Source organism: Lactuca serriola, chromosome 8 (assembly GCF_051521515.1).
Source record: "Lactuca serriola cultivar US96UC23 chromosome 8, Lser_US96UC23_V15, whole genome shotgun sequence".
NCBI classification, from domain to species: Eukaryota; Viridiplantae; Streptophyta; class Magnoliopsida; order Asterales; family Asteraceae; genus Lactuca; species Lactuca serriola.
Window position 1 is genome coordinate 293,826,841 of NC_136415.1, and position 27,396 is coordinate 293,854,236.

Here is a 27,396-nt window from a genome sequence, read left to right on the forward strand (position 1 = left end):
AATGAAAGTACTTTGCTATTATAGTACCTTTCTATTCAATCATATGCTTTCAATTGAAATGAAAAGTGCAAAATTGGTATTAATTTCAGTATGCTATCAATTATTTGTAGGAAATGAATATAAGTAATAAACTATACCTAAAAGACATTGAACATATTGCTGATGATTCACATCTCAAAGTACAGGTGCTAAAGATTTGGAATTTTATAAAGAATAATTGATTGAAATAATCGTCATGGACGAGGACGTTGGTTATATTTTTTTTAAACCCACTAAATATTACATATGTTTCAATCAATAATTTTTTTTATTTGTTTTAACATGGTACAAAATACCATTCTCGTGTTTTCAACCAAAATTTTTCCAGATTTGGTGACCTTTTAAAGGAAGGTCAAAGTTATATCATTTTAAAACCAAACATGGCGGCTGTTAGAAATGGTTTTAGTGTTACCGGTCAAAAACAGACCTTAACTTTGGATTGGAAAAGTATTGTAAAAAATGTGAGGATTTTTTAGGTCCAAATAATGGTTTTGTGTTTGTTGATTTTAACTCTATCATCGAATAGAAATGCCCAAGAGACTCATTCTTTATTAGGTGTTTATGTTTATTCCATTCACTTTTATAACTTGTGTAATTTATTATACATGTTAGTATGTTAGTATTTAACTTAATCTTATATATTATTTTTTATTAAAATTATATAGATGTTATTGGACAAATTGTCTCATTTTGGCCACTTGAGACATCCAATCCTAACCCATCCAGGCATTACATAAAGATGACTATTAGCAACTTATAGTGAGATGATATTTATTTAATTTATTTATTATTTTTAATCATATTTTTTCATACTAATTAAATTCATTTTTTATTTAGGTTTGTACACTTCAAGGTCACTATATTTGGAAGTCAAGCACAACAAATGTCACAGTACATGAAAAGTAACCCCATGATTACTTGTGTTGTTATAGTGATGCAGTTTGTCAAACTTAACGTTTGGGATGGTTTGTTGTCGCAATATATATATATATATATATATATATATATATATATATATATATATATATATATATATATATATATATACATATACACACACACACACTAGCCGTCTACCCGCGCAAAGCGGCGGGCGGCGAATAGTTTGATCTCTTTAGAGTTAAAATCATTTTGCGTTCACTTCGAGAAATGAATATTAAATGACATCTATTTTTCAAGAGCATTACCATACCATATTAAGGGGGTGTTTGGCTAAGCTTTTTTAAAACAACTTATTAGGTTCCACATCACTATAAGTTAAAAAAGTGTTTAGATTAAAATAACTTATTCCGATGGGGAATCTCTAATACGTTATTTTTTCATAAGTTACTCTACACTTACTTATTAACTTATAATCTAATAAACTAATAAGCAATAAGCTTTTTTGCCAAACACCCCCTAAATGGTTATTACTTCCATTTATACATACCTAAACCACTTGTACTGTTTATCGTCCTCTTTTTTTTTTCGTTTTCCTTAATTCCTTTATTAATTTAATGTCCTACTAAGTAAAATGCTAAAATATATAAATAATAGTTTATAAAAATAAACCTTTAGAATATCAGGTGTTGTGATTCAAAAGTCGATAAATAGGCCTTTGAGAATGCCAAAATACTCAGGTGTCAACTTGTTTATTATAATTTTAAACTAAGTTTGGTTACAAATTAAAACATTTTCAACGATGGTATGTAATTCAAGGATTCATATTGATTTAGGTTCTCAAAACCTTAAAATATTGAACAAAATCTATATAGAACCTTATAATAAGGACAATAATCACCGTAATCAGGAAGTCCATGTGATGAAACTTGATAGTATAAGGACCAATGATGAAAAATGTTTCATTTTTAGACTAAACAAGATGAAAAATATACAAACTACCTTAATCATGTCAAATCTTGTGTTTAACCATTCTTTATTGCAAAAGTAAGATGCCAAAATATACAAACTAATGATAATACAATGCTCTAACTGGCCCTCTTGGTTGAGTTTTTTAAACCTGCAAAGCCAACACATTAAAAAAACATAGTAAAAACCTTTTTAGAAACAAACCTGATATAATAAAGCCTTCACCCAATATATTTATAAGATAAAAATACAAAAAGTTAAAAATGATGAAATCAATTACAAGTAAGGATTAAAATAAAAACTTGTTAATAAAGAGCCATCTGCAGGAGGGATATTTGAATCAACATGTATTTTCTGATGGTTTCAAATTTTGAATTATCCGAAATTCAGGGAATGAGATAGAATTTGTTGAGAAATATAAGGATTCAAAGCACATGTTAAAATTTAATATTATTTTATTGATGACTACTTGTACTATTAGCTTAATGATTTGAACGTCTTAAAAAAATAATATTATTATATTCAGTCTATTTTTAGAAATAGTGAGATTTCTTTTATAAGATACTAAAGATAGATATATATATATATATATATATATATATATATATATATATATATATATATATATATATATATATATATATATATTCAATATACTTTTATTGACTAATTTATTTTTACAGGAATTTGTCAAGCCCAAAGTCATTTTGATGTAACCAAAATGTTCATTATTTCTGACATTGTCGAAATTAACGAGTTTAAGAAATAGTTAGTTTGTTTTTATTTTTATTTAAAATTTTTTATATTGTTTTTTTATTTAAATCAATACAATTTCTTATATTTAATAAAGTAATTTTAAACATTACATATTGAAAACTGATAATAATGGAGGTATGTCTGAAAAAAGCATAACTACACTCCTAAGCTACTCTTCTTCTTTTATAGAATTTTAAAGAGGATTTCCCTTTAAAAACTGTTTGAGAGATCAGAGAACCACTGAAGGTATATTTCTTTACTTTATATCTTTTAATTTTATTTAAACATCGTATGATTTTTTTAATTTTACATTTAATTTGATATAGGAAATGAAATTTCTATTAGTTAGTTACATCGTCAATATAAGACAGAATCTACCTTGGTATTACAATGCGTGCTACAAATGTGGAAAAAGGATAAACACAGTGCCCAAAACTAATCTTTCCTATACCTCCCCCGACAAGATTTCAAAAAGTGTTGTTATTAAATGTAAAATGCAGTTTGCAATGATTCGAATTTTCATACTGTTACAAAGTATACACATATCTATTTATATTAATCATTTCAATCTTTCAACAAAATTACTATTAATCTAATATTTTTTTTTAGGTATATAATTCCAATCAACATACAAGATCATACTAGCACCATCAAATTTACTCATTTTGATAGGAAAACGAAAAGGTTGTTGGATATAAATGCATTCGAGTTGAAAAAAATACATGAAGCGGTATAATATTTTATTCATATTTTTCTATCAAATAACATTTTATTTGTTTTAATATATTAAACAATCTTCTTACAGGCTGGCGACAATTTGCAACTATTTCCAAATCAAATGAACGTCTTGAAAAACCGCAAATTTGCGTTTCTTGTAGATATTATATCCTACAATGTCAACAACGATAATAATATATACACCATTGTCAAACTTACAGAAGATGTGTCCATTATTTCCGAATTGGAAAGTAAACTAGAACTTATGGTACATAATGTTTTAATGTTCAACATTTATATTTGTTTTTTATTTACATACATAACGTTTTACATATTTCCATTTTATTTTCTAGAGTATTCAATCTGTGTCCTTAAATGAAGTACCCCTGGAATCAGATGATGTTGTTCAGGATGTGATATCACAAACGGATGAGAGTTTTACTCCCTCAACAGTTGATAAATCATCCTCAACCAGTCCAATGAAAATATCAGGTGATTTGAAGCGCAACCTCCATGATATTTATGGCGTTGATGGTGTTTAAAGTAAGTTGTTTTCTGTTTTAACAAACAAATAAATTTGGTTGATGTTGGTTTGGTTTTAAAAAATGTATGCTTATTTGGTACAATGATTGTTGGAAATGTAGATTGTTATTGGTCAAATTTTAAGACGATGATTCATTTTAATTTTATTCATTTTGGTTCATTTATTTATTGTTTTGGTTTTAATATAAACATTATTTTTATCTATTTGTTATATTGAATTAAAACATACATCATTTTCTTTTATCTTGACAATCATATCTTCAAATTCATATTAGTTCTGTTTATGATGTTATTTCATATTAATATTATTACTATGAAAATTAAATGTGGCGTTTCCTAATTTATATATATCAATTAATTATATTTTAATTTATATTGAAAGTCTTATAAAATTTACATATCGTATCTTTTAATACAAATAAACTACTTTTATATAATATAAGTTTCTAATAAATTTGAACTTATTTATAAATTTCTTTTAAATTTTAATTGATAAATTTATGTAATAATCAGTATATTAGATCCCTTTTCAAATTTCTAATTTTAGAAAAAAAATATTACTTTATATGTATCAAGGCTTCTTATGTCATTTGTCTTTAAAATTTACATTCTGCAAATTTAAAGACGATGGTTGATTTAAATTTTATTCATTTTGGTTCATTTTTCTACTGTTTTCCTTTTAATATAAAAATTATTTTTTATCTATGTGTGATATTTAATCAAAACATACATTATCTTCTTTTATCTTGACAATCAGCTCTTCAAATTCATATTAGTTCTGTTTATGATGTTATTTCAAGGTCTTCAAATTCATATTAGTTCTCTTTATGATGTAAAAATCAGTATACTAGATCCCTTTTCAAATTTTTAATTTTAGAAAAAAAAATATTACTTTATATGTATCAATGATTCTTATGTCATTTGTCTTTAAAATTTACATTCTACAAACTTTAAACTGTTCTATATACGGTTCTGTGTAATTACATCAAAGAATTTCACTTTTGTATTTCTTTCACTGCTTTTGTTTTTATTTTAAATATGATTTCAATTTTAATCATTCAAAATATGATTTTATAGATTATATATACTTTTTATTTTATGAAAATTCAGAACGGGATCAATGAGAAGCATGTGTTGGAAGCTTTTCATAGATAAGTTGAATGCATTATCAATGTAATTTTTATTTATTTATTTATGATGGTGCAAAAAGGATGCCATTACCTTGACAATAAAAAATATTTTTATTTATTTATTAAATATAAAATTTAATTAAGTAATAAATCCGACATTTAGGCAAAAAGGATGCCATTACCTCCATTAAAGTCGCATGTTGATCTTTAATCACGAACGTCATATATTTTCCAATTTAAACTCATTCTCTGGATTCAAAAACCAATAAATCAGGAATAGTCTACACTTGATTTGTAAGTCAAAGATATCAATATAACAGATACTATATAAATTTCGTCCATTTAATTGATTGTTTCCTAATTTTCTGTAATCCCTTATTAAATGCAAATCCTTTATTAAAATTAAATTGATTTGTAATCTACTAAATCCCATAAAATCAGTAACACAAAATTATCCAATATAATTTCAACAACAATAAATTCATAAAATCTAGGATGATATTGCGAAGATATTAAAAGAATAATTTTATATCTATAAATATACCTCAGAACGTGAAATCCATCATTTTGAAATTCCTCGTTCATCTTCTTTGTCTTTCAATTGCATCTACGAATCTTCTTTCGGCAAAGTTACGTCAATCTGCTTCATACAAGTTCTATTCCTCATTTCAATTCACACGTCAACTGCTTTTGATTTTAAAGCCCTCTTAATTCCTGCAAGATTTCCAAATTCACATATCAGGTTAGTGTTTTGAAATTAGATTACATGGGTTTCTGTATGGATGTTGAAATTTGTTAGTCAATGGATTTTGTGGATTCCAATTCCATACTCATTTTTAACTAAATGTTGGAATGGAATTGAATTCCAATTCCAACCAAACTAAAGAAAAACATCGATCAAAAAGCATCTTGACTAAGAAAATACTATGTCCCTTCCATAAATGCCCTTATAAAGGTACCAAATATACCCTTATAACTGGCAAACAACCTGTTATAACAGGTTGTATTTATTTATATATAGATAATGCATTTTTCAACCTAAACCATTAAAAAATATTAAAAAAAAACAAGAAAATATTATGTACCTTCCAGAACCAATAAATATGTGGATCTGTATCTTTATATCCATTATATTCTGTATGTGCCTTCCAATCATCAACAGAAACATCACTTTCACTACCATGTAACATTCCATCAAGATCTTCAAGCTCTAAGCTTTTAAAACAACGTTTTTGAATCTCTTCATCTGTAACAATATCTGCAAATCCTCGAGCAAAATGTGTTACCTATAAGTCATAGAACAGCATATAAAGAAATTTGACTTCATCACTGTAACAAGGGAGGTTTTGATTGTATGGCATTGGTATGAGAGTCCCAAAAGGTACATGGCTAATGATTGCATCCTTCAGAGGTCGTACAAATGCTACAAAATCACGGACGTCATTTGGGGAAGGACCAAAATTGGACTCCATACTTTAAATTGAACCTTCAGATAGCTTCTTTGCAAGCTCGTCTACAAATGGAAAAATCTCTTGAACTGTTATGACCACCTTTTTGTAGCCACTACCATCGTAGTATTTTGAATTTCTACCTATTTGACGTGCTCCACCATTGATCCTAGACTACTTCGACATAGTTTATATAGAGGATCCTCATGGGCAGTAGCTCTACCAAGCAATTTACAGAACTCTAATACTATAGGTGCGAACTCAGGATATATAGGTCTTGGTAACACGTTCCTATTGGATTTGATGAAATGTTGAATCGAGTCTTCGACACATTCTTTGTTGCTCGTATGGGGTAACCTGTAAAGCATTACCAGTGCTGCAATGGCGAATGAAGAGAGAAATATATTTAGGTAAGGAGCGGCATGGTCGATTCCGTCTTTAGGTGTCATGTTTAAGAATTCCATTAACCTGGATTTGACAGACTTTATGCAAACCCCTCTTTCGCCTTTACACACCCTGCAGATGACAGAAACTAAATAATCGACGACTTGCCAAGCTTGCGGATGTCCTGTGCTTCGCATTCGATCAACGAAATGCAACCCGGAGTCGTTTGTGATCCCACACATAGACAAGCTTTGCTCCCAGTGAAGCTGCTTCCCACAATATATTAACCTTTGCTCCATCAAGGGAATTCCAGTGGCGGATTGGATTTTTTCGTGATTCGACATGATTTTATCTTCAGGGTTTCCATAGAGAACTAGGGTTTTACCCCCTGAGATCATCCGAACGAAGAATTTGGTGAAATTGGGGAAAGAACAAATGGAACTGGAAGAAGCCCTAGGTTGGAAATGAGGATGATGAGTGGTGATTTGATCAGGGAAGGAATTAAGGGTGGTAGTGGAAGAAGGAGAGTCGGGGTTAGGATCGTCTTTTCTCATCCTGACGGAGACTAAGTCGGAGGAGGAGAGGTCATCGTTGATGAAATCTTCGAGCTTTCGTTTGATGTGTTTTTGAACGCAATCGATGATGGGGGAATCGAGGAGAGTCATTGAGGGTTAACTGGTGACGAGTGTCTATGGTCGGTTGGAGTCCATGGAAACAAAAACCCAAATACAGAATTCTGTGAAACCAACTGGGTTTTAGGCTTTTTGGTAGGAAGACACACACAGAGATAAAAAGATAAAGAGAGGGAGTAATGAAGAAGACATCAGGAGAGAGAGTGGGTGGGGAGAGTATTACGATTTCTTGACCCAATTTCTTTCTGCATATAAAAGACATGTGACGAGTGAGAGTGTGTGAGTATTATTTGGATCCAACTCCGACCCATATTACACTTTGTAGTTGAAAATTGAAATACTTTTTGCTTGATTTTGTAATCATAACTTTTTGTCATTGAATCACAACATACATCTTTAGAACGCTTAAACAATCCCTATCCTAATAAATAAGTATAAAATTGACACGTGACAATTGCTCAGCCCTTCTCCTAGCTTTTTTCCCGCTCAAAATGTCTAACTGAAATACCAAAACTGCCCGTATGTTACTATTAAACTCTATAGCTATTAAATACAACCTATTCAATTGACTTATTTTTTATAAAAAATAATACATTAATAAACTAAATTTAATTTATATGTACATTTTAATAAACCATTTCAAAAAAATGACACAGTTAAATTGTATTGTTTTTGCTACTACTTAACAAGAATACTTAAAAATGACTACAAATTGAATTTCTACCCATTTGTTCGCTAAATAATTATTATATGAACTACTTAATTGTTATTTGTTAAGCATATTAATTTATAAACTAATTTGATTTATCTGTTAAGGTTGCAGACATACAATGCATTCACTTTCTTCTAAAAAGACTAGAAAACTAAATAGTTTCTATTTAGATAATACAAAAAATATTAATTTGGGTACTACATCATCACATCTATCATCAACAACTACAACTGTTAATACTTCGATTTACAAAGGTAAGTCTTTTCGTATAGAATTTTTATTATTTTTATTTCTTATTTTTTTAACTCACATAAAATTTATTTTAATAACATACACATTTATTAACATAAAAAAAAGTAGATAAATTGTCAAATTCTTCGTCCGCAACAAGTCAATATTCGTCGAAATTGGTAACCGATGCTTACAAAGGTACGTTTATTTCTTCAATATTATTATATAAACATATTATTTACGTAATTATACATTTCATATCCTGTCCTATTATCTCTTATGCAGAAAACAACAATAACATGTACCACTTGCAAGCCAGAGAGAAAAGAAGACAAAAAATATAGAGTAAATTACACGATTGGTCCTTATGGTTTAGGGTAATTTTCGCGTTTGGTCCCTAACTTATTTTTTTAACTCGGAAAGTCCCTACTGTTTATTTTTGTTACGCCATTGGTCCCTACTCTTTGTTTTTGTTACGCTCTTGGTCCCTATCTTACGTAAAAAGGCTATTATTTAAATAGGGAAAAATGGTGAGGTAAGTAAGGTAAAGTGAGGGGATAAGGATGGTGGTGTGTTTATTTAAATAAATTAAAAAATCAAAGGCAAAATAGATTTTTTAGGTAAGACAGGGACCAAACGCGTAAGAAAAACAAACAGTAGGGACCTTCCGAGTTAAAAAAATAAGTTAGGGACCAAACGCGCAAATTGCCCTAAACCATAGGGACCATTCGTGTAATTTACTCAAAAATATATATATTTGGAAAATAAAAGATTGAAGAAAATGAATACAAGATCCAACGTTCCAAGTACTTCAATACCGCATCTCTTAAAAATATAATTAATTATAACCCTAGTATTTTTTTATTCGATGTTTTACGCTTATTTTACATTTATATACAATAAATGATTTCTCATATTTTTTTATTATCTTTTAATATTATATGATTTCAGGTTATTACTTTATTTTATACATATGTCTTCAGTTTTCATAAGTTTTTGTTATTTGCAGATCAATCAACCAATATTGTTGGTCAAACTGAAAATGTCAATTCATTTAATTCGCCTGGAATCCAAAATACAACCGTACAACTCTCATTCCTTTACAAATGCTAGAACTTCGTTATCTAACATTACAAATGTTAGAAATCTGTTATCTAACATTACAAATGATAATAATTTATTGTTTTTAAAATATACTATTATTCATTTTCTTTATAATCCGGATATATATACTTATTTTATTTTTTGTTCAGATAACATCACTTTCGATAAATATGTCACTTCCAAGTTACCAGACAAAAGACAGTACTATGTATTTTCAAATGATATGACATTGAAAAATGCATCTACAATAACTAGTTCTTCATCATCAATCAAGTTAACTCCAGGATGTCATAAATTAAAAAGGAAGACGACATATTTATCCCCTATCCCGTTGGTTGATTTGACAGAAGATGTAGAAAATATACATCAAGTCATAAATAAAAACCTTATAGTTGGTATCTCAAATGGTAATAAAAAAATAATATCCATTTTTCATTTTTCTTTTACATTTCAAATACTGGGTTGTATATACTTATAAATTTCACTGATATTTTTTTTTCTAGGCCTTTTATTTTACAGAATATTTGGATCATGGTGATCAAAATGTTGTATGTCAAACATGTCATGCAAAGTTATGGATAAATGAATTCATTAGAGGAAAAGAAAAGGGGAACACAAATTATTCATTATGTTGTGGTTACGGCAAAATTCAACTTCCAGATTTAAAGAAAGCACCCCCAAGTTATGAAAAAATGTTTCGAAATATGGATTCTAAAAGCAAACACTTCATGAAAAACATTAGATGTTAAAATTCAATGTTTTATTTTACGTTGATGGGTGGTAAAATTGATTCTTCAATCACTAGAGGAAACGCTCAATACATTTTCAGACTCGGTGGTCAAAATTATCATAGTATTGGAACTTGGAAGTCTTTTACCAACAAAAGGATCGGAACCAAAATTCTCTCAGTTATACATTTATCATACTAAGAACGAAATTTCAAATAGACAAAAATGCTTTGGGTATTTTTTCAACCTTCTTATTCATAATTATTCATTATATATATATATATATATATATATATATATATATATATATATATATATATTACTAATATTATGTTTAATTTCATTTATTTTAGTGGGGAAAATGATCAATCAAAATCAATTGATAGTGATATTATTGAAGATATTAAGTTGATGTTGGATTCAAATAATGTGTTGGTTAGATCTTATAAGATGGTAAGAGATACTTTTCAGAAAAATCCTCAACTTGATATGAAACTACGACTTATCGGGAGAAGGGAGCGAGATGGAAGAACATATAACCTACCGACTGCTTCTGAGGTTGCCGCTTTAATTGTCGATGACATTTGTGATTCAATTGAAAAGAGGGATATTGTTGTTGAAAAAAACTGGATTTCTACAACGTATCAGTGAATTGCATCATTCATACATTCCTCTTCAATATCCACTGCTATTTCCTTATGGAGATGATGGTTACAGTGTTGACATTCTTCATAGAGTTGTGTCATTTAGGACCAAAAGTAAGCAGGTGAAATGTACAATGAGAGAATATTTTGCTTTTAGAATTCAAGATAGAGATCATTCGTTCTTGCTCATTCTTAATTCAAAAAGATTGTTTTAACAATTTCTGGTAGATGTCTATACTATGATGGAAACGGAGAGATTGCATTACATACGTAGGCAACAACATGTTCTTAGATGTGAGTCTTATGAGAATTTATGTAACCAAAAAGCTCAAGGAACCACTAATATCTCCAATGCCGCCCACCGTTTCATATTACCTTCATCCTTTACTAGTGGCGCACACTATATGCTGCAAAACTATTTGGATGCCGTGTCATTATGTAAATGGTTTGGATATCCAGATTTTTTCATAACCTTTACTGTAATCCCAAATGGCAGAGATTAAAAGGTTTCTTAAGGATACTTCACTTCAACCAGAAGACATGCTTGATATATTATGTAGGTTGTTAAAGATCAAGCTCGATGCATTTATTAAAGATTTAAGGGTGAAACAATTTTTCGACAAAGTTCAAGCATGTAATTAAAATTATATTTTTTCATTATTGATAAAACATTACTCTTATTATAGTATATTTTTTTATATGTTTTTATAGTCTAGTCATATTTTGTTTTTTTGCCAAATATTTTGCAGATGTTTATTTATGCATTCTGACAACAAGTTACCCACTGTTGAATTTATCGATCCGATAATTTCTGCCAACATACCAGACAAAATTGAAGAGCCAGAATTGTATTCACTTGTCAATGAGTTCATGATTCATGGTCCACGTGGAGCTAAAAATATCAATTTTCCATGCATGACGGATAAAAAGTGCTCTAAAAACTTTCCAAAACAATTCTGTAATCATTCGTTTGTTGATGAAAATGGTTTTCCGTTATATAGGAGAAGAAACGATGGTCATTTTGTTGAAAAATTGGGTGTCAAGTTGGATAATAGAAATGTTGTTCCATACAACAAATATCTATTAAAAAGATATCAGGAACATATTAATATTGAATGGTGCAATCAGGGATCTTCTATAAAGTATATGTTTAAATACATAAACAAGGGTCCTGATAGAGCTACAGTTGATGTTGTGCCAACAAACAATGAATGTGAAAATAATGATGCGGTCGATGAAATAGTTGAATATTACGATTGTAGATATTTATCTTCATGTGAAGCATCATGGCAAAATTTTGAATATGATGTTCATTGCAGGTATCCTTCTGTGGTTAGACTACCTTTTCATCTTCTTAATCAACAACAAATTGTATATGGCGAAGACGATGATATTGACGATGTTCTGGACAAACCTTCTGTTGCTGCTTCAAAGTTCACATCTTAGATGGACTGTTATGCAATTAATAGTGAAGCATGAGAACTTACATATGTTGAATTTCCTACAAAGTTTGTTTGGGTATTAAATGGTAGGTTTTGGAAGCGAAGGAAAGTAGGAAAAGGCATTGGTAGAATTCATTCGGTTTCACCTAATCTTGGTGAAGCTTATTTTTTAAGGATTCTCTTAAATAAAGTTAAAGGTCCGACGTCATTTGATGAAATTCGCACGGTAAATGGCGAAACATATTCTTCTTTTAGAGATGCTTGTTATGCACTCGGGCTATTACATGATGACAAGGAATACATCGATGCAATTAAAGAAGCAAGTCATTTTGGATCTGGTTTTTATCTACGCTTCTTATTTGCCACATTGTTGATGTGTAATAGTATGTCTAACTAGAGGTCGTTTAGGAAAATACATGAGAGTATTTGGCGGATGGAATTCTATATAACCAACGACAAAAGTTCAAGTCTCCAGGTATTTAAATTATTTTCTTCATTTATATTTAAAATAATTTATTTTTCTTCTCAACACCCATTAAATAATTATTATAAATATTATAATATTGTATTTTATATTTTATAATTAATTTAAAATTTATGGTGCAGAGTTATCACTCAATGAAGATGAAGTTAAGAACTTAACTTTGTTTGAAATAGAACGAATTTTACTTCGAAACAACTCCACTCTCAAAAACACTACTAGAAAAACAGCCTTTTACGACGCTCATTGCGTGTCGTAAAAGGATCAGACGACGCGCAAATGCGCGTCAAGGAAGGCCCTGTCATAAAGAGAGACGACGCGCATTTACGACGCTCATTTACGACGCGCAATTACGACGCGCGTTTACGACACGCAATGTGTATCAAGGAAGACCCTGTCATAAAGGAAGACGACACGCATTCACGTGTCGTAACCTTACGACGCGCGTGTTAATGACACACAATGCGTATCATTAAAAGCCTTGTCAAGAAAGGCCATGTCATAAATGAAGATGACATGCACTTTTGCGTATCGTAAATTTAAATGTTTAAAAAAATATATTTATATATTTATTAATTTTTAAATTAAATTTGCATTTAATGTCTCATTATAGAAATAAAATACCATATACAAAAAATACAATCCATTGCATAAAATTTAATGTCATACAATTCCATTTCTTACAATATATAAATTAAATTTACATTGTTATTAAGAGGTTTTCCCTAACAATATAACCTAATACTACATTGCTATAAAGGGGCACCTTCTTGTTTCAGTAACTCGTCATTAAGCTGTCTGAAGAAGCTCTAAAACCCTTCATCATGTCTCTTAGCTTTAATATCAATCCCAAATTGGTCACAAAGAATTTGGTTTCTAGCATTCAACTTATCTAAACTTTTTTCAACATGTGATTGTGAACCAATAATACCCTCACTATCTTCTGCCTTCAACTCTTCAAGCATCCCAATGTTCCAATCATCGTTAAATCCAGCAGCCCAACTTTCCTATAAATCATAATAAATGAGATAAAAGAGAAAAAAACATGAAACTAAATACCTAAAATTGTAAGAACTAATGATATTATTACCTCAACTGAATGATGATCTTCAAATTGTTCTTAATCAAAACTTTCCTGTAAATCATAAGAAATAAGATAAAAGAGAAGCTACCATTTATGTCTTTGAGAAGTATTTTGATTTGTATTTATGAAGTACCTACAAGATTTAGGGATTAACCTGCACCATGGCTCGAAGTGCTTGAAACTGGAACACTAATATAAATTACATTTTTATTTTATTGAGATAATTAATAATTAATATGTATGTAGATATGGTTGACTAGTTTATACATAAATAAACAAATAAATAAATAAATAAATACCTGTGGACTGTTACGTAGAAAATCCAAGTTGCCAGCAGCACCAATAGGAGCATTTGTGCCCATGTCAGGAAGTCCCTAGACCAAACACGACAAGTTTACAATATACAGGGTCTAAAACGAAAATTGACAAAATGAAAGTCAAAAAAATATATTGAATACCCGAGGGAAGAGATCCAAAGGGTTTGAATTTGGTTCACTTGGAGGAACAACTGTAGATGGTGGGGGCTGGGCAGCCTGCAGACTTGGCAGTGGTGAAACTCCGGCAGCTGGCGGGAGTTCTGCTGGCTCCGGTAAAATTATAAATTTAAAATGTTTTATATTTAATTATTAAAATAGAAAGAAATTGTAGGAGTTTAGGCTTACAAAATAAAGATATTTAACAACTTTTTCTGGATTATTGAAAGCAACATGAAGAGCACGAACAACTGTATCCCTATCCCAGTTTCCTCCTCCCATATCAAGAAGATGTTGAATTGTACCTTCCAAATTACTTGATCGTATACATCCCCGGTCCTAAATAAAAAAAATAAACATTATCACTCATTAATAAATAATAAGGACTAATTGTATTTTATAATTAGGTTTCGAGAGAAATGCTGATGTGGCATTCACAACAGGTGCTGGATCGGAAGTTGGAGGAGAAGACACTGGCCTGGAATTGTAAATTTCACATACATTCATTTATATACATTTACATACTGCTTTTGGCTTCTCTACTTCCTTCCTATGAAGTAGGGTTGCCATTAATAGACCTAAAACAAATTAACTCATGCGGACCTGGGCTAGACCTTCTCTAATATATGTCCAGAAAGCACAAGGTCATGCATGATTAGTAACAACACATAAAGGTCTAGGAGCATAGATTAAAAAAAGAGGCAGCAAGATGAAGTAGAAAGGATAAAAGATTACTTACAAATGACCCCAAAATGATGCCAAATACTGAAGCCAGTCTGCTAAGTTTAGGCCGTCATCTTTTAGCTTCTCACGACCCCCTTGTATAAGCCGCTCAATCACAACATTTTCCAAAATATCATACTCAAGCTGTAGAGAAAACCACCAAACCACAATTCAATTCCTTTTCAAATATCACACGCAATAAGAGAATCTTAAACATCCATCAAAGGCATCAACAGAACAAAATCACCACCACCACCACATGGAATCTGGTGGCGTGCACAAATATCATGTGTACTATGCTACTATAAAATCAAACAATTATCTCCACAAAAACATGATGCTTCAACATGAAGATTTTGATACCAGTCAGCAAAATACATAATGCATTCACACACTTCAATCTACTGATCAACTAGGAAAGCATCCTGATATACATATCACAAATTGCCAGGAATCCTTACTAATTTTGCCACCATTCTTCTAAGATGTTTTAGATACTTAATGCCTAACAAGCAAACCTCATGAAAGCAATGGGTACCTGGTGCACAATTGTTCTAAGAACCGTCATGGGATTCGCATGAGATAATTTTGCCACCATTCTTCCAAGCTATTTTACATTTTCCTTTGCAATCCGTTTCAAGATCTGTCTAGTCTCCAACTGTATTTGCAGATTAATCTAGAATGATCAAAGGAAGAAGGGACAATGAATCAAATTTTATATGTTGCTCAATCAGGGATAATAAGAGCAAGGAAAATAAATTGATGTTTGTTTTTTAAATAATAAATTAAAGTAGCCTTTTGTCAATCCCTTTTTCTCTTCTTCAAAGTCTCTGATGTAGTAGTGATCATAAAAAAAAAACCTTTAAAATAACAATATGTAGAAACTTTTGTGAAATAACAGTTTTGTGAAATAAATGTTTTATCATATTGATTATGTACTAAAATTGCTAGTCATTACCTTCTTCCATAACTTGAGTGATGATTTCATCCTTTTCCTTGAGAAGAGTAGCATCATCACTCTTTTTATTTTGCTCTCTATGTATGGTATCTCTTTCCCTTATGAGAGCATAAACATGCCAATATAAGGATTTTTTTTATCCATCAACAAGTGATATTTTAAATATTTTATCTTTTTCCTTAAATATTTCTCCTTAAACCAGTTGGACGAATAAATCTCTCATATTTTGGAGGTTTTCTTGTGAAACCTTGTCCTACAAATGTCACTTTTGTGATCATCCTCTTCCATTGTTTCGCTGCAATCAATCAACGTAACTTATTTGCTTACAAACAAAACAGATGAAGAAGAAGGGTAATATAGTCAAAAAACTCACTTTTTCTTTTCCCAGTTCTGATCACTTTGAACATCTCATCTTCAGCCACGGGTCTTACCTTGGGTAAAGGCACATCCCACTTTCCTACTTTCTCCTTTCTTTTTTGTTTTACTTTGTTGCTAAGAATCTGAATGTTTGTTAATTATATTATAAAGGAGAAGAGAAGAAGTGTTTTTGTTTATTAATTTAAGGAAAAGAAACAAACCTTTGCACATGTTGTGGTTTCACGATCAAGAAGATAGGCAGGAACAACATATTCCAGAACATCATCATCCACCTTGCGTCTACTTGATGATTCTTCATGCATGGCCAATCTATTATATTAACACACTTACAGCTTAGAAGGAGCAAATAAAAAGAAATTGATGCCATAAGATGATAATGAATGATAAAAGTAGAGCAGAGATACTAACGTCTTCTTCATTTGAGCCTTTTCTGCATATCGTTTCTTAGCAAACAGCTTACCCTTGATTCCTAAAGCCTGGGTCAACCATAAAAGAAGGAAACTTTTTAGAATTTCATGGCTTCCAATTGAGATTTGAGATTTACAATATATAACAATGGAAAAGTCGTAAAATCATTGTCCGATAAGAGAAAAGTCAACCGAACCATCAATTTTATTAGATCCCACAGGAGTATATCGCGATAGAAATCTAGTTATTGTATTTTTGTGTATGAATCGAAAATCTTGAAAAAGGAGTTGGAATCAACGGTGACAGCTTGAAATCGAAAGTCAAACAAAAAGTCAAAATCGAAGTTTTATTTGTCAAAATCGAGTGTTGATGTATCGATTTTGGAAAATGCGATATCAAAATACGATATCGACTTTGATGGATTCATGGAGTCAAAACCGATTTCGATGGATCGGTTTGGACTTAAATACTTATGGATTCGAATCTTATTTTGATTGATGTGCTCGAGTACTGGAAACAGAATCGGGATCGAATCGTTCTTAAAGTCAAACTCAATTTTAACTAATGTTCATAGCTGCCGTTACCATCGTTCTAGTATCATTTCACGTACGAATCATTTCAAAAAAGCTAAATGAATCAAAATGAAAACAGAAAAAGAAATCCAAACCTATTGATTGAGGTCAACGTTGAATTCGTAGAAGGTAACATGAGCGATGGTGATTAAGATCTTTTAGGGCTTGCAGCATTCGTGGATGCTCTGACCATGCAGGGTAGGTAGGATCACAAACAAAGAGAAGATCGGAGAGACCGAGAGATGGGAGAAAAAGTGTACGTACATGAGGTTTCTTGAGAGAAAATGTGGTATGAGGGTTGCATTTTGCACTAATTGGCTCCCAATTACCAGAATAGGTTTGGGTTGTGGTATTTAGTTGAATCCCCTAGTTTAAGAATGTTGCAGTTTACAACAATCTCAGACAAAACGAAGAGATAGCTTGGAAATCTGATGAGAAGGGGGTTGTCAGCCATGTAAAGGAGACGAGGGTTTTCAGCAAAAGGCGGGGGTTTTAATTTTTGGGGATTTCATTTTCCCCATAGGATGGAACACGCGTTCTATTATTAAAGAGCCGAAAAAGAGAGAGTCATAGAAGCGTGAAGTGTGGATTGAGTTTTTAAGGTTCAATGGCGGTTGCAGTGGCGATGGCTTAGGGTTTACAGAGAGAAGGAGAGAAAAGGAAGGAGTGAATGAAGGGAGATACTGAGTAGAGAGGGTAGAAGCGGGGTTCTTCAAAATTTTAGAATTTCAGACGATTTCGTTTTCCCCCATTAAAAACGTGCGTTTAAGAAAAAAATATAAAGCGACACATTTAGAGGATGCACATTTTACGAAAGGCGCCTTCCGCATTTTTTTTCTTTTCTGACACTAATTTTAGGGCACACACAAATGCGTGTCCACTATCCTTCAAATTTTGCAAAATTGACATTATCTTTTAGGGTACACACCAATGCATGTCCTCTATCAGCGAGTGTCATTGTTTGCGCGTCATTAAAGGGCTGTTTTCTAGTAGTGAAATTTCACAAAGATGCCTTACCCAGATGTTGAATCAGTTTCTTCTTCGAACAAACGACTTATCATTGAGGAGCTAGATTACGACATTCCCGTTATAAAGAATGAGTTTGATCATATGTTTCTTGCATGAACAAATGAGCAATGTAACATTTTCCTTAACATCATGAGTGCTATTAAAGAAAATAAAGGAGGTGTTTTCTTCGTTTATGGTTATAGTGGAACGGGTAAAACTTTTTTCTGGAAGACAATATCTGGAACAATTAGATCTGACGGTAATATTGTTTTAAATGTTGCTTCAAGTGGTATTGCTTCGTTATTATTTCCTAGTGGTAGAACGACACACTCTCGATTTATACTTCCATTTGAACTTATAGAGGATTCTTTTTGTAAAATAAATCCAGATGGTAAGTTGGCTAGCTTATTAAGAAAAACCTCTTTGATAATTTGGGATGAAGCACCTATGATCCATAAGCATGCATTTGAAGCTTTAGATCGAACTTCGAAAGATGTATTAAGGTGTGGAAATTCTAGCATCTCAATTATTCCTTTTGGAGGGAAAGTTATTGTCTTTGGAGGAGATTTCAGACATATTCTGTTGTTCCGGGTGGCAGCAGACAGAACATAATTAATGCTTCTTTGAGTTCTTCATATTTATGGCAACATTTCAAAGTGTATATATTAACAAAAAAAACATGAGCCTAACTGTTGGAATGGATCAACCTGATATAGAAAAATAAGAGATTCTGCAAATTGGTTATTGGATATAGGAGAAGGCAAACTCGGTGGTCCGAACGACGGCGAAACGGTTATCGATATTCCGAATGATATTCTCATTAATGATCCAGATGATCCTATAGGTTCATTAATTGAGTTTGTATATCCTTCAATTTTGGAGAAGTATAGCAGTACAAATTATTTCCAAGAAAGAGCTATACTTGCTCCAAAGAATGAAGTTGTTTAGGAAATAAACGACCGTTTGCTTAACAAGTTTCCAGGAGATGAGGTTGAATATTTAAGTTCAGATAGCCTATGTCAGTCCGAATTTTTCCATGACCAGTTTGATGCAAATTTATACTCGCCTGATGTATTAAATGGTCTTCAAGTATCCGATCTACCAAATCATAAGTTAGTTTTAAAAATTGGTGTTCCAGTAATGTTACTGAGAAATATTGATCAGAAAAACAACTTATGTAATGGCACAAGACTACAGGTGATATCATTGGGCAAACGTGTTATTAAGGCACGTATAATGTTTGGAACTAATATTGGAAACCGGAATTTTATTACAAGAATGTCTTTAACTCAATTAGAAAAAAAATCCCTTCAAATTCACAAGAAGACAGTTTACATTGGTGGTATGTTTTGCAATGACTATTAATAAGAGCCAAGGACAATCGTTATCGAATGTTGTTTTGTTTCTCAAAGATCCGGTTTTTTCATATGGACAATTGTATGTTGCGTTATCTAGAGTTCAAAGCAGAGAGGGATTGAAATTATTAATTTTAGATAAATATGGTAGACTCACAAATAAAACTTTTAATGTTGTTTATAAGGAAGTTTTCTCAATTTATAACCAACTTTTTTGTGGAATGTTTTACTCATTTTTAGCAAAGCACATTTCATCCATCATAATAATTTATTTATTTATAATTACGTATTGTATTTTTATGTTAATTTCATTACATACATCTTATTCTTGTTTTGTATCAAATCAATTTCGATGTTGTTTTGGGTTTTTTTTATCATTATTTAAACGTATGTTGCATTATATAAAGTAATAACTTTTATAAAATATGTGGATTTACATTTGTAATTAAATACTTAAATTTTACAAATTTACTAAAAATAGAGAACATATCCTAAGAAAAACAACAACATTGAACGAATTTCAAGGTTACAGCCAGTAAGCCTAAAAAAGAAACACATGACGCAGTAAATCAAGGTAAAGTTTTGAAAAAAGCAGATGAAAACAACAACAATTTCTATTAATCTAACGTGCAATTGCCATGAACGATTAAGAAGCAGTAAAAAGTAAGGGTATTAAAAATCTCCATTTGTAGTTAAATACTTACCATTTATTGTGTAATTAAATACTTACAAATAAAAAAGTTATTTAAAAATACTATATAAGTTTTCTAACTTAATGATATATTATTTATTACATAATTAAATTTTAAATTCTATTTAACATTAACACCCGTGGGTCCCACGGGTTTTCACCTAGTCTTGTATAAGATCTAATCTTTCTAAGATTTGGTAGATTGTTAATCGATTTGTTGTACAAGATTGGATTTATAAAGATATTTGTTGTAAAATCAATTTTTTTGTATTTTATTTATTTATTTCTTCATTTTGGTTGATTAAATGGATGTATTTGTATATGAATTTATATAACATATTTGTTTCAATGTGTGTGTAATGTGTATGTGTTGACATGTATTTGTATATGTATATATGTATTCTTAAAACTTTTACCAATTATTCCTTAGCAATTATAATCCATTTTTATTTGTCATGATTTTGTTCTATAAATTGTATAAAACATATAACTATATAAATTTGAACTTATACGTTTGGAAGTATGATATCACCAGATATCATATAGTAGTTAAAATTTACGTACTTGACCTTCTTAGGATACATTAAAACTCAGTAATCCGGTTAAACATGAGATTCACGGTTAAACAGCCGGTTAGAATTTTAGCCCTAAATTCCAGGTTGTCACACAGTCTTTGGCAAAGTGGTTTGCATGACCACACTTGTGACAAACAGTTTTTGATTTTTCTGAATTCAGAGTCTCGTGAGATTCCGAGGAGTGAGTTTGTGTTAGAATGTTTGGCTTCTATGCAGGTGGATTTTTGGAAGGTTTAGGGTATGGTTGGGGATTACTTTGATGAGGAGATTGGAAACGGTTGTGGTATGGTTTGTGAGTGGGATTAAAAGGGCGCTTATATTTCATGGAGAGCAAAGCAAACTCTTGTTGAAAACATAGTTCGGAGTCAACTGCTTCAGGTTTGATGTCTCCATCAAACTGATAGTTTGAACTGGCAAGAGTAGGTAGAGTTGAAGTGGGTTGAACATGTGGAATAGATGGGATAACAATTTTGAAAGAGTCCGAGACAGAGAGGTTCGGAACTTGAGGATCATAGGAACTGACAAGAGCTAGAAGACTTCCTGAGAGTTCTCTTATGTGCAACATTCGATTCATGACCTTGAAGCTCATCGAACAATTGGTAGAGCTTCAACTTCTTCAGATATCAATTACTTTGAAGACAAGATTTCACATTTCCCCATCCCTTTCCGAGACTGTTAATGAACTTGAGATTCTACTCTAGAGGAGTTCGGACAATCCCATGAGCTGTCATGTTGTTGACGACGATTCGGTATCTGCTGGAGGCCGAGACAACTGATTCACAGATAGTTATGGTGAAAGTATCAAACTCGTTGACAACGGAAGTCAAACGCTTATCCTTCATGTTTTTTGATCCCTCGAACAGGTCTTGGAGAGTGCCCTAGATCTCTTTAGCAAATTTGAACAACTTAATGTGCTCAAAGAGAGAAGGTGGAACACCAAACACCATTTTGGAAAATGAAACTTGATCTGCATGCAATTTCTTGATGTCATCAGCAGTAAGAGGTGTTTAACGTTGTTCATCCTGTCCCATGAGAGTTTCAGCAACATCTCTCACAGTTTGTCTTATAGGAACATATGGAACTTCTTTAACGGATCTCCAGATAGTTTCACCTTTTTCTTACCAAGTAAGAACATTTCCATTCTGACTTTCCAGTGATCATACTCTTCAACAACTAGCAATGGGGAACGAGAAGGGCAACCCACGCTATTTGCTATTTGCATTGAATATATTTGTTGAGAATTAAGAGCAGCCATTGAATCTTTGATATGAGAGTAGAAGTGGTATATAGAAGAACTTTTATCCTGAACACAGAAATGATCGAAATACCAAGGTGAATTCGAATTAACTATAATCTGTTCTTACGAATTCAAGGGACAACCGCTCAAGCTCTGATATCAATTGTGAGTACTAGAATCAATGTGCAAGGACAAGGTTTGAAAACTCAAACCTTGAGTTAATATTAAGAATCAATGTCTGCTCTTAATTGATGTTCCAACTAAGTCTGGTAAAACCAATCGAAACTTGAAGTTAATATTCAACAAAGTACACAAGTATTTAATGAAGAAACTATGAGTATAATAAATTTAAAGACAATAAATGAACAAGAAGAATGTTGTAAAGAGTTTTGACTTGAGAGAAAAGTGAAAAAGAGTTAAAAGTAATATTTGCTATCTTTGAAGGAACAATTCGTTGTATTTCTTGAATTTTGAACACTCCTTATATAACAAAAGGAGGTACATCATACAAACTACAACACGTTCTAAGGACTAGATAATAAACAGCTTCTGACAACTGATTATCCAACATATACAAAAAAAGCTTAGTCCTATGAAATGTTACATCAAACAAAAGACAAGAAATAATAAATGCTGAAAGAGACACTTGAGCTCGAATTATTACTGCATCTCAGATTCATCTTCACTTCGGACATCATCTTCACCTTGGACATAAGCTGATCTAGAAGCTTCATAACTTGTGATTGCTAGAGGTTCACTTTCAGGTTCTAACATATCCCTTGCATATAAATGTTATATTCTCTTATAAAAGCAAATGGTTTATAAAAACAACTTATTAACTGTAAGTTATTAAACCTTAATCAGGCATGTCCTGCTATTAATTAAGTATTATATGACTTAATTTATGGTATTAACACTTGTCAATTAGAATCCCAAACCATCCCACTACATACAATATCTTTCAACTAGAATAAGTGAACAAAAACCCCGTATAAACCCAATATCAATTCTATACGTTAACGAAACAAAACTGAGATTTTATAATGAACTCATAACCGAACTCGTGACACTACATTTTTTGCACTAGCTCCATAGTAGGGCATGCTTAAGTCATTCACCCCGTTATAACACGTGGTAATATTCAATGTTACTAACGTCAACACCAAAATTCGTCTCGTCAGTCTTAGTTGTAGGTAGCAACTCCAGGCGGACGGTCTAACCATACAAGATCAATAGTATGACACTTATACTTGTCGTTAGTTGTTCTTGTCGGATTAACGGTTATGAAAATGAAGGGTTTTCCACCAAGACACACAGTCTTAGTATACCTAGAAACATAGTCTAAAATGGCTTAGGAAACGAAGCTAACTCACATGGATTAGAAACAACATGACACCTATAGGGAAACCCTGGAGTGATGGTGTGACAACCCAAAAATTTCCGTTTTTTTAACGTCGAAATTAAGTACGTCAAAAATTAGCCAAATTTATCCCAAAAATATTTTTGACCGGATTTAAACCTGTTGGAATATTTTAAATAATATTGATAAGTCTATTTTATCAATGTTATGTTGAATTGATGTGTAATTGTCCAAGAATGGCACTACTTTGATGAGTTGTTGAACTTCATATGCAGGTCAATATATCGTACTAAAAGTGGGCGGAACCTGCAAGTAAAACGAATTGCTCAAGGAATGAAGAAATGTTGTCAGGAAAGTTGACCACTCTTCATTGCTTTGATCATATCTCAAGTTTTGGAGCTCCGATTGACATGAATAATGAAGTTCTGGAAACTAGACAAGATTTGCTACAACTTTCGTGTTTTGTGTTTATGCTAGTTATGTCGTTTTGACCACCAAAACTTGCACGGAAGATGAAGGACGCCTCCAGGCGTCTAAGACGTCCCCTAGGACGTCCAGGTCAAATGGTCAGCATTTAGTCGTTAATTCAGAGCAGAAAAGAAGGGAGAGCCCCGTCGGCGTCTTACATGGCGTCTAAGACGTCTCCTAGGACGTCTTGGCATTTTAGGGACGTCTCGTGTTGGAACGGTGTGTTTCGGAAAGTTTGGAAATCAAAGAAGGGCGTCCTAGAGGGCGTCTAAGACGTCTCCTAAGACGTTTGACGTTTTTGGCCATTTTTTAGTGTATTTCAAGGACGATAGAAGGCATGCAAGGACGTACAAAGAACGCATGGGCGTTATACACGACGTCTAAGACGTCTCTTGGGACGTCCAACGTCCCACATCGCTCAGTTTCATTATTTTTTGTCTCACATTATAAATTGGGACTGGTGCATTCGTTTTTAGGATTCCCACCTGCGATTTTCAGAGTTTTCCCTATGTTTTTAAGGTTTCTAAAACCCTTGGAAACATTTGGAAACACAAATCCATTCCATTTCAATCCGGATTCAAGGCAAGATTCGATTCAATTCATCATCAAGCAACATTTGAAGATCATTCAATCGGTGCTTCTCATCAATTTTAGTAACTTTCAGAAACGATTACTTCTTCACAAGGTTCATTTGTTCCATATTTTGATAATCATTAGGTTACAATTGTTGGATGATTTTAAGTTTGTTTATGAATTCTATTGTGCATTTCAATCATTTAATCAAAGTTATTATTTTTATGAATTTAATGGAAGGCTAAACCGTTAGGGTTACTTCCGGGGATGTTTATGACTTTTGGATGAACACACTTGATTATTACTTGATTCTAATTAATTCCAATTGTTATTTTATGCTTCACATGATGATCTTTTGGTAATAACGATTGAAATTGGGTTGTATGAAGTTGTTTGATGTCATAATTAAGATAGTTTATTGCCAATTTATCATTTCTTCCAAATTCAATTAGTTTAGGAATAAAGACAAGTGAATGAATCAACATATATTATTCCAATTTATGATATTGAATCTCAATATGGTAATAGGTAGTTGTAAGACATTTTATTGCTAGTTCACTAATTGTTCACATTTCATTTAGACATAAAGGAGTAAGACAATTAGTTGAATGAACATATTATGTACCCAAACTATGTGTTCCAAGTTAATAAACCCCAATTACATCTAAGTAATTGAATTAGGATTCTAGGGAAGAAAGTGTGTGAATCTAAACTGTCTATAACTGAACCGAGAGTACTCTAGTTTTCTCATTGAGATTTTTATTTTTAATTAATAAATTTCCAAGCTTTTGTTTGAATTTTGTTTTAATCTTTTTTGTGACAATTGATAGTAATACTTTTCTTTTTATTGACTGCTTTGACACAAAGTTTAACCACGAACTCCTTGTGGATTCGACCCGACTTACCATATCTACTTAGGTTAGTTGGTTTATTTTTGACCGAGACAACGACCTCGATCAAAATTTGGCGTCGTTGCCGGGGAGATTGTGCGCTTGAGCTATTGTGTTTAATTATTTATAGTCTTTTACTTTCATTTTAAATTCTTGTTTGCAGTTCACGTTTTGTTTTATTTGTGTTGTGCAGGCACATCGGTGCATGCATACGAGACATAGCGGACGCTCTTCACTACTTGCATTCGATCCGGAAATCGAACGAACAAATCGCTCAAATCGGGTCGCCAAAAGGAAAATCAACACTATGAGTGTAGATAATGTTGTTGTGGAAGATGTGGTCGAGGGGCGTGAGGGTGCAGCCAACAATCCTCCACCACTAGTTCCACCATTAGCTCCTCAATTCCCAAACAACAACAATGGGAATAATGAGAATAACAACAATGCCGGTGCACCAATCATCCAACCAGTGAAACCACAACCAAATAGAAACAACCGTGGCCAAAATGGTGGGAATGGAGGAAATTGGGCACAAAATATGGGAGGCAATGTAGGAAACCACAACGGTGGTAATGTTAGAAATCAAAACCAAAATCCTAGAAATGTTGGTCCTCAATTCGGTAATGGTGGTGATGGTGGTAACGAGGATGACTGGGACTTTGATGATGGAAGTGACAACGGACTTGGTTGGAATCAGAACCACAATGGTGGTAACAGGCGAAATCAAGGCAATCGGGGTGGAAATGGGAACTACAACAATAATTGGAACAACTAGAATTTCCCCAATGGTGGCAACAATGACTACAACGATGGATTCGGAAATCAAGGCTTTGGGAATCAATATCGAAGGAATCCAAATGGTGGATTCAATAATGCAAATGGAGGATACTACAACAAAGGTAACCAATTCCCTCATCTTTATTTTCCGCAACCTAATAGACAATCTGTGGCGTCTCATTTTCAGCCGGGAGAGTATGATGATGCTTCACTTATACTCTTCGTGGAAGGAAATGAGCATCATGTGGAAGTAAGACCACAACTAATTAGTGTCTTACCCATCTTTAGAGGCCATAAAACTGATGATCCATACAATCACCTCTATGAGTTCCTTGCAATTGCTAACGCGAATACTCCGCGAGGAACTAATAGAGATTCATTTAGACTTCATTTATTTCCGTTCACTTTAAAAGAAAAAGCTAAGTATTGGTTCACTTCTCTTTCCCCCATAGTATTACTACTTGGGAGCAATTAAAAACTAAATTTTTGCAAGAGTTTTACCCTGCTAGTAAAACAACGGAAATAATAAAAGCTATACAAGATTTTGCTCAAAAACCCAATGAAGAATTTCATGATGCATTTGAACGCCTCAAGGAATTGTTGCGTTCATGTCCCCATCATGAATTTCCCCGTTGGCAAGTTGTATGTTTCTTTTATGATGGAGTCGACACTGCCAATCAAACCATGATTAATGCCTCGTCTGGCGGCACAATTATGATGCAAGATAGTGAAGATGCTTGGCGATTCTTGGAGCAGTTGAGTCATGGTTCAAAAACCAATTACTCAGCTAAGAAATGGGACAACCCAGTTTCATTGGCTGTTTCTGTTGGACTAGAAAAAAACTGGAAAAATGAAGTCAAATCTGATATTAATTCTTCAAATAAAAAATTTGACTTACTACTCTCTAGTCTAGGCAAAGAGAAAGGTGTGTTTTTTTTCGCAGGGACATAAGATATACGTAAGTTGTGGAGATTCAGGACACATTGCAGATGAGTGCATGAGAAGTCAAGAGGAAATCAATCAAGTT

At 32.2% G+C, this 27,396-nt stretch overlaps 2 protein-coding genes, 1 non-coding gene and 1 pseudogene across 4 annotated transcripts; 1 reads left to right on the forward strand and 3 right to left on the reverse strand.

The window, feature by feature from the left end:
* Positions 1–3,328: 3,328 nt before the first annotated feature.
* Positions 3,329–7,746, reverse strand: LOC145068857 (E3 ubiquitin-protein ligase UPL5-like; annotated as a pseudogene). The gene is made up of 4 exons (XR_013689159.1): positions 6,119–7,746; positions 5,578–5,747; positions 5,216–5,282; positions 3,329–3,531 (listed from the first exon to the last, which is right to left on the reverse strand). The product of XR_013689159.1 is annotated as an E3 ubiquitin-protein ligase UPL5-like (transcript).
* A 2,976-nt stretch (positions 7,747–10,722) lies between these two features.
* On the forward strand, positions 10,723–12,755 carry LOC145068189 (uncharacterized). Its single transcript, XM_079015165.1, has 3 exons — positions 10,723–10,913; positions 11,666–12,349; positions 12,449–12,755. The coding sequence occupies exons 1-3, from the start codon at positions 10,723–10,725 to the stop codon at positions 12,753–12,755; spliced, it is 1,182 nt and encodes a 393-aa protein (XP_078871291.1).
* A 3,501-nt stretch (positions 12,756–16,256) lies between these two features.
* Positions 16,257–18,393, reverse strand: LOC145068190 (uncharacterized). The gene is made up of 5 exons (XM_079015166.1): positions 18,364–18,393; positions 16,864–16,931; positions 16,656–16,764; positions 16,451–16,577; positions 16,257–16,372 (listed from the first exon to the last, which is right to left on the reverse strand). Exons 1-5 carry the CDS (start codon positions 18,391–18,393, stop codon positions 16,257–16,259), a joined length of 450 nt encoding a protein of 149 aa, XP_078871292.1.
* An 8,495-nt stretch (positions 18,394–26,888) lies between these two features.
* LOC145071683 (small nucleolar RNA R71) lies at positions 26,889–26,995 on the reverse strand. Its single transcript, XR_013690691.1, has one exon. It is a non-coding gene; the product is annotated as a small nucleolar RNA R71 (small nucleolar RNA).
* Between the last annotated feature and the right edge of the window lie 401 nt (positions 26,996–27,396).

What these genes read in the sequence shown, in the direction of transcription:
- LOC145068189 (XM_079015165.1), top strand. Translation starts at nt 10,723, where the DNA reads ATGGTAAGAGATACTTTTCAGAAAAATCCTCAACTTGATATGAAACTA. An exon ending in AAAAACTGGATTTCTACAAC is followed by an intron (nt 10,914 to 11,665) that starts GTATCAGTGAAT and finishes AATATTTTGCAG; the next exon opens with ATGTTTATTTATGCATTCTG. An exon ending in CCTTCTGTTGCTGCTTCAAA is followed by an intron (nt 12,350 to 12,448) that starts GTTCACATCTTA and finishes ATTAAATGGTAG; the next exon opens with GTTTTGGAAGCGAAGGAAAG.
- LOC145068190 (XM_079015166.1), bottom strand. Translation starts at nt 18,393, where the DNA reads ATGACACTCGCTGATAGAGGACATGCATTG. An exon ending in CTGATAGAGGACATGCATTG is followed by an intron (nt 16,932 to 18,363) that starts GTGTGTACCCTA and finishes TGGTTGACCCAG; the next exon opens with GCTTTAGGAATCAAGGGTAA. An exon ending in CAGAACTGGGAAAAGAAAAA is followed by an intron (nt 16,373 to 16,450) that starts GTGAGTTTTTTG and finishes GATTGATTGCAG; the next exon opens with CGAAACAATGGAAGAGGATG.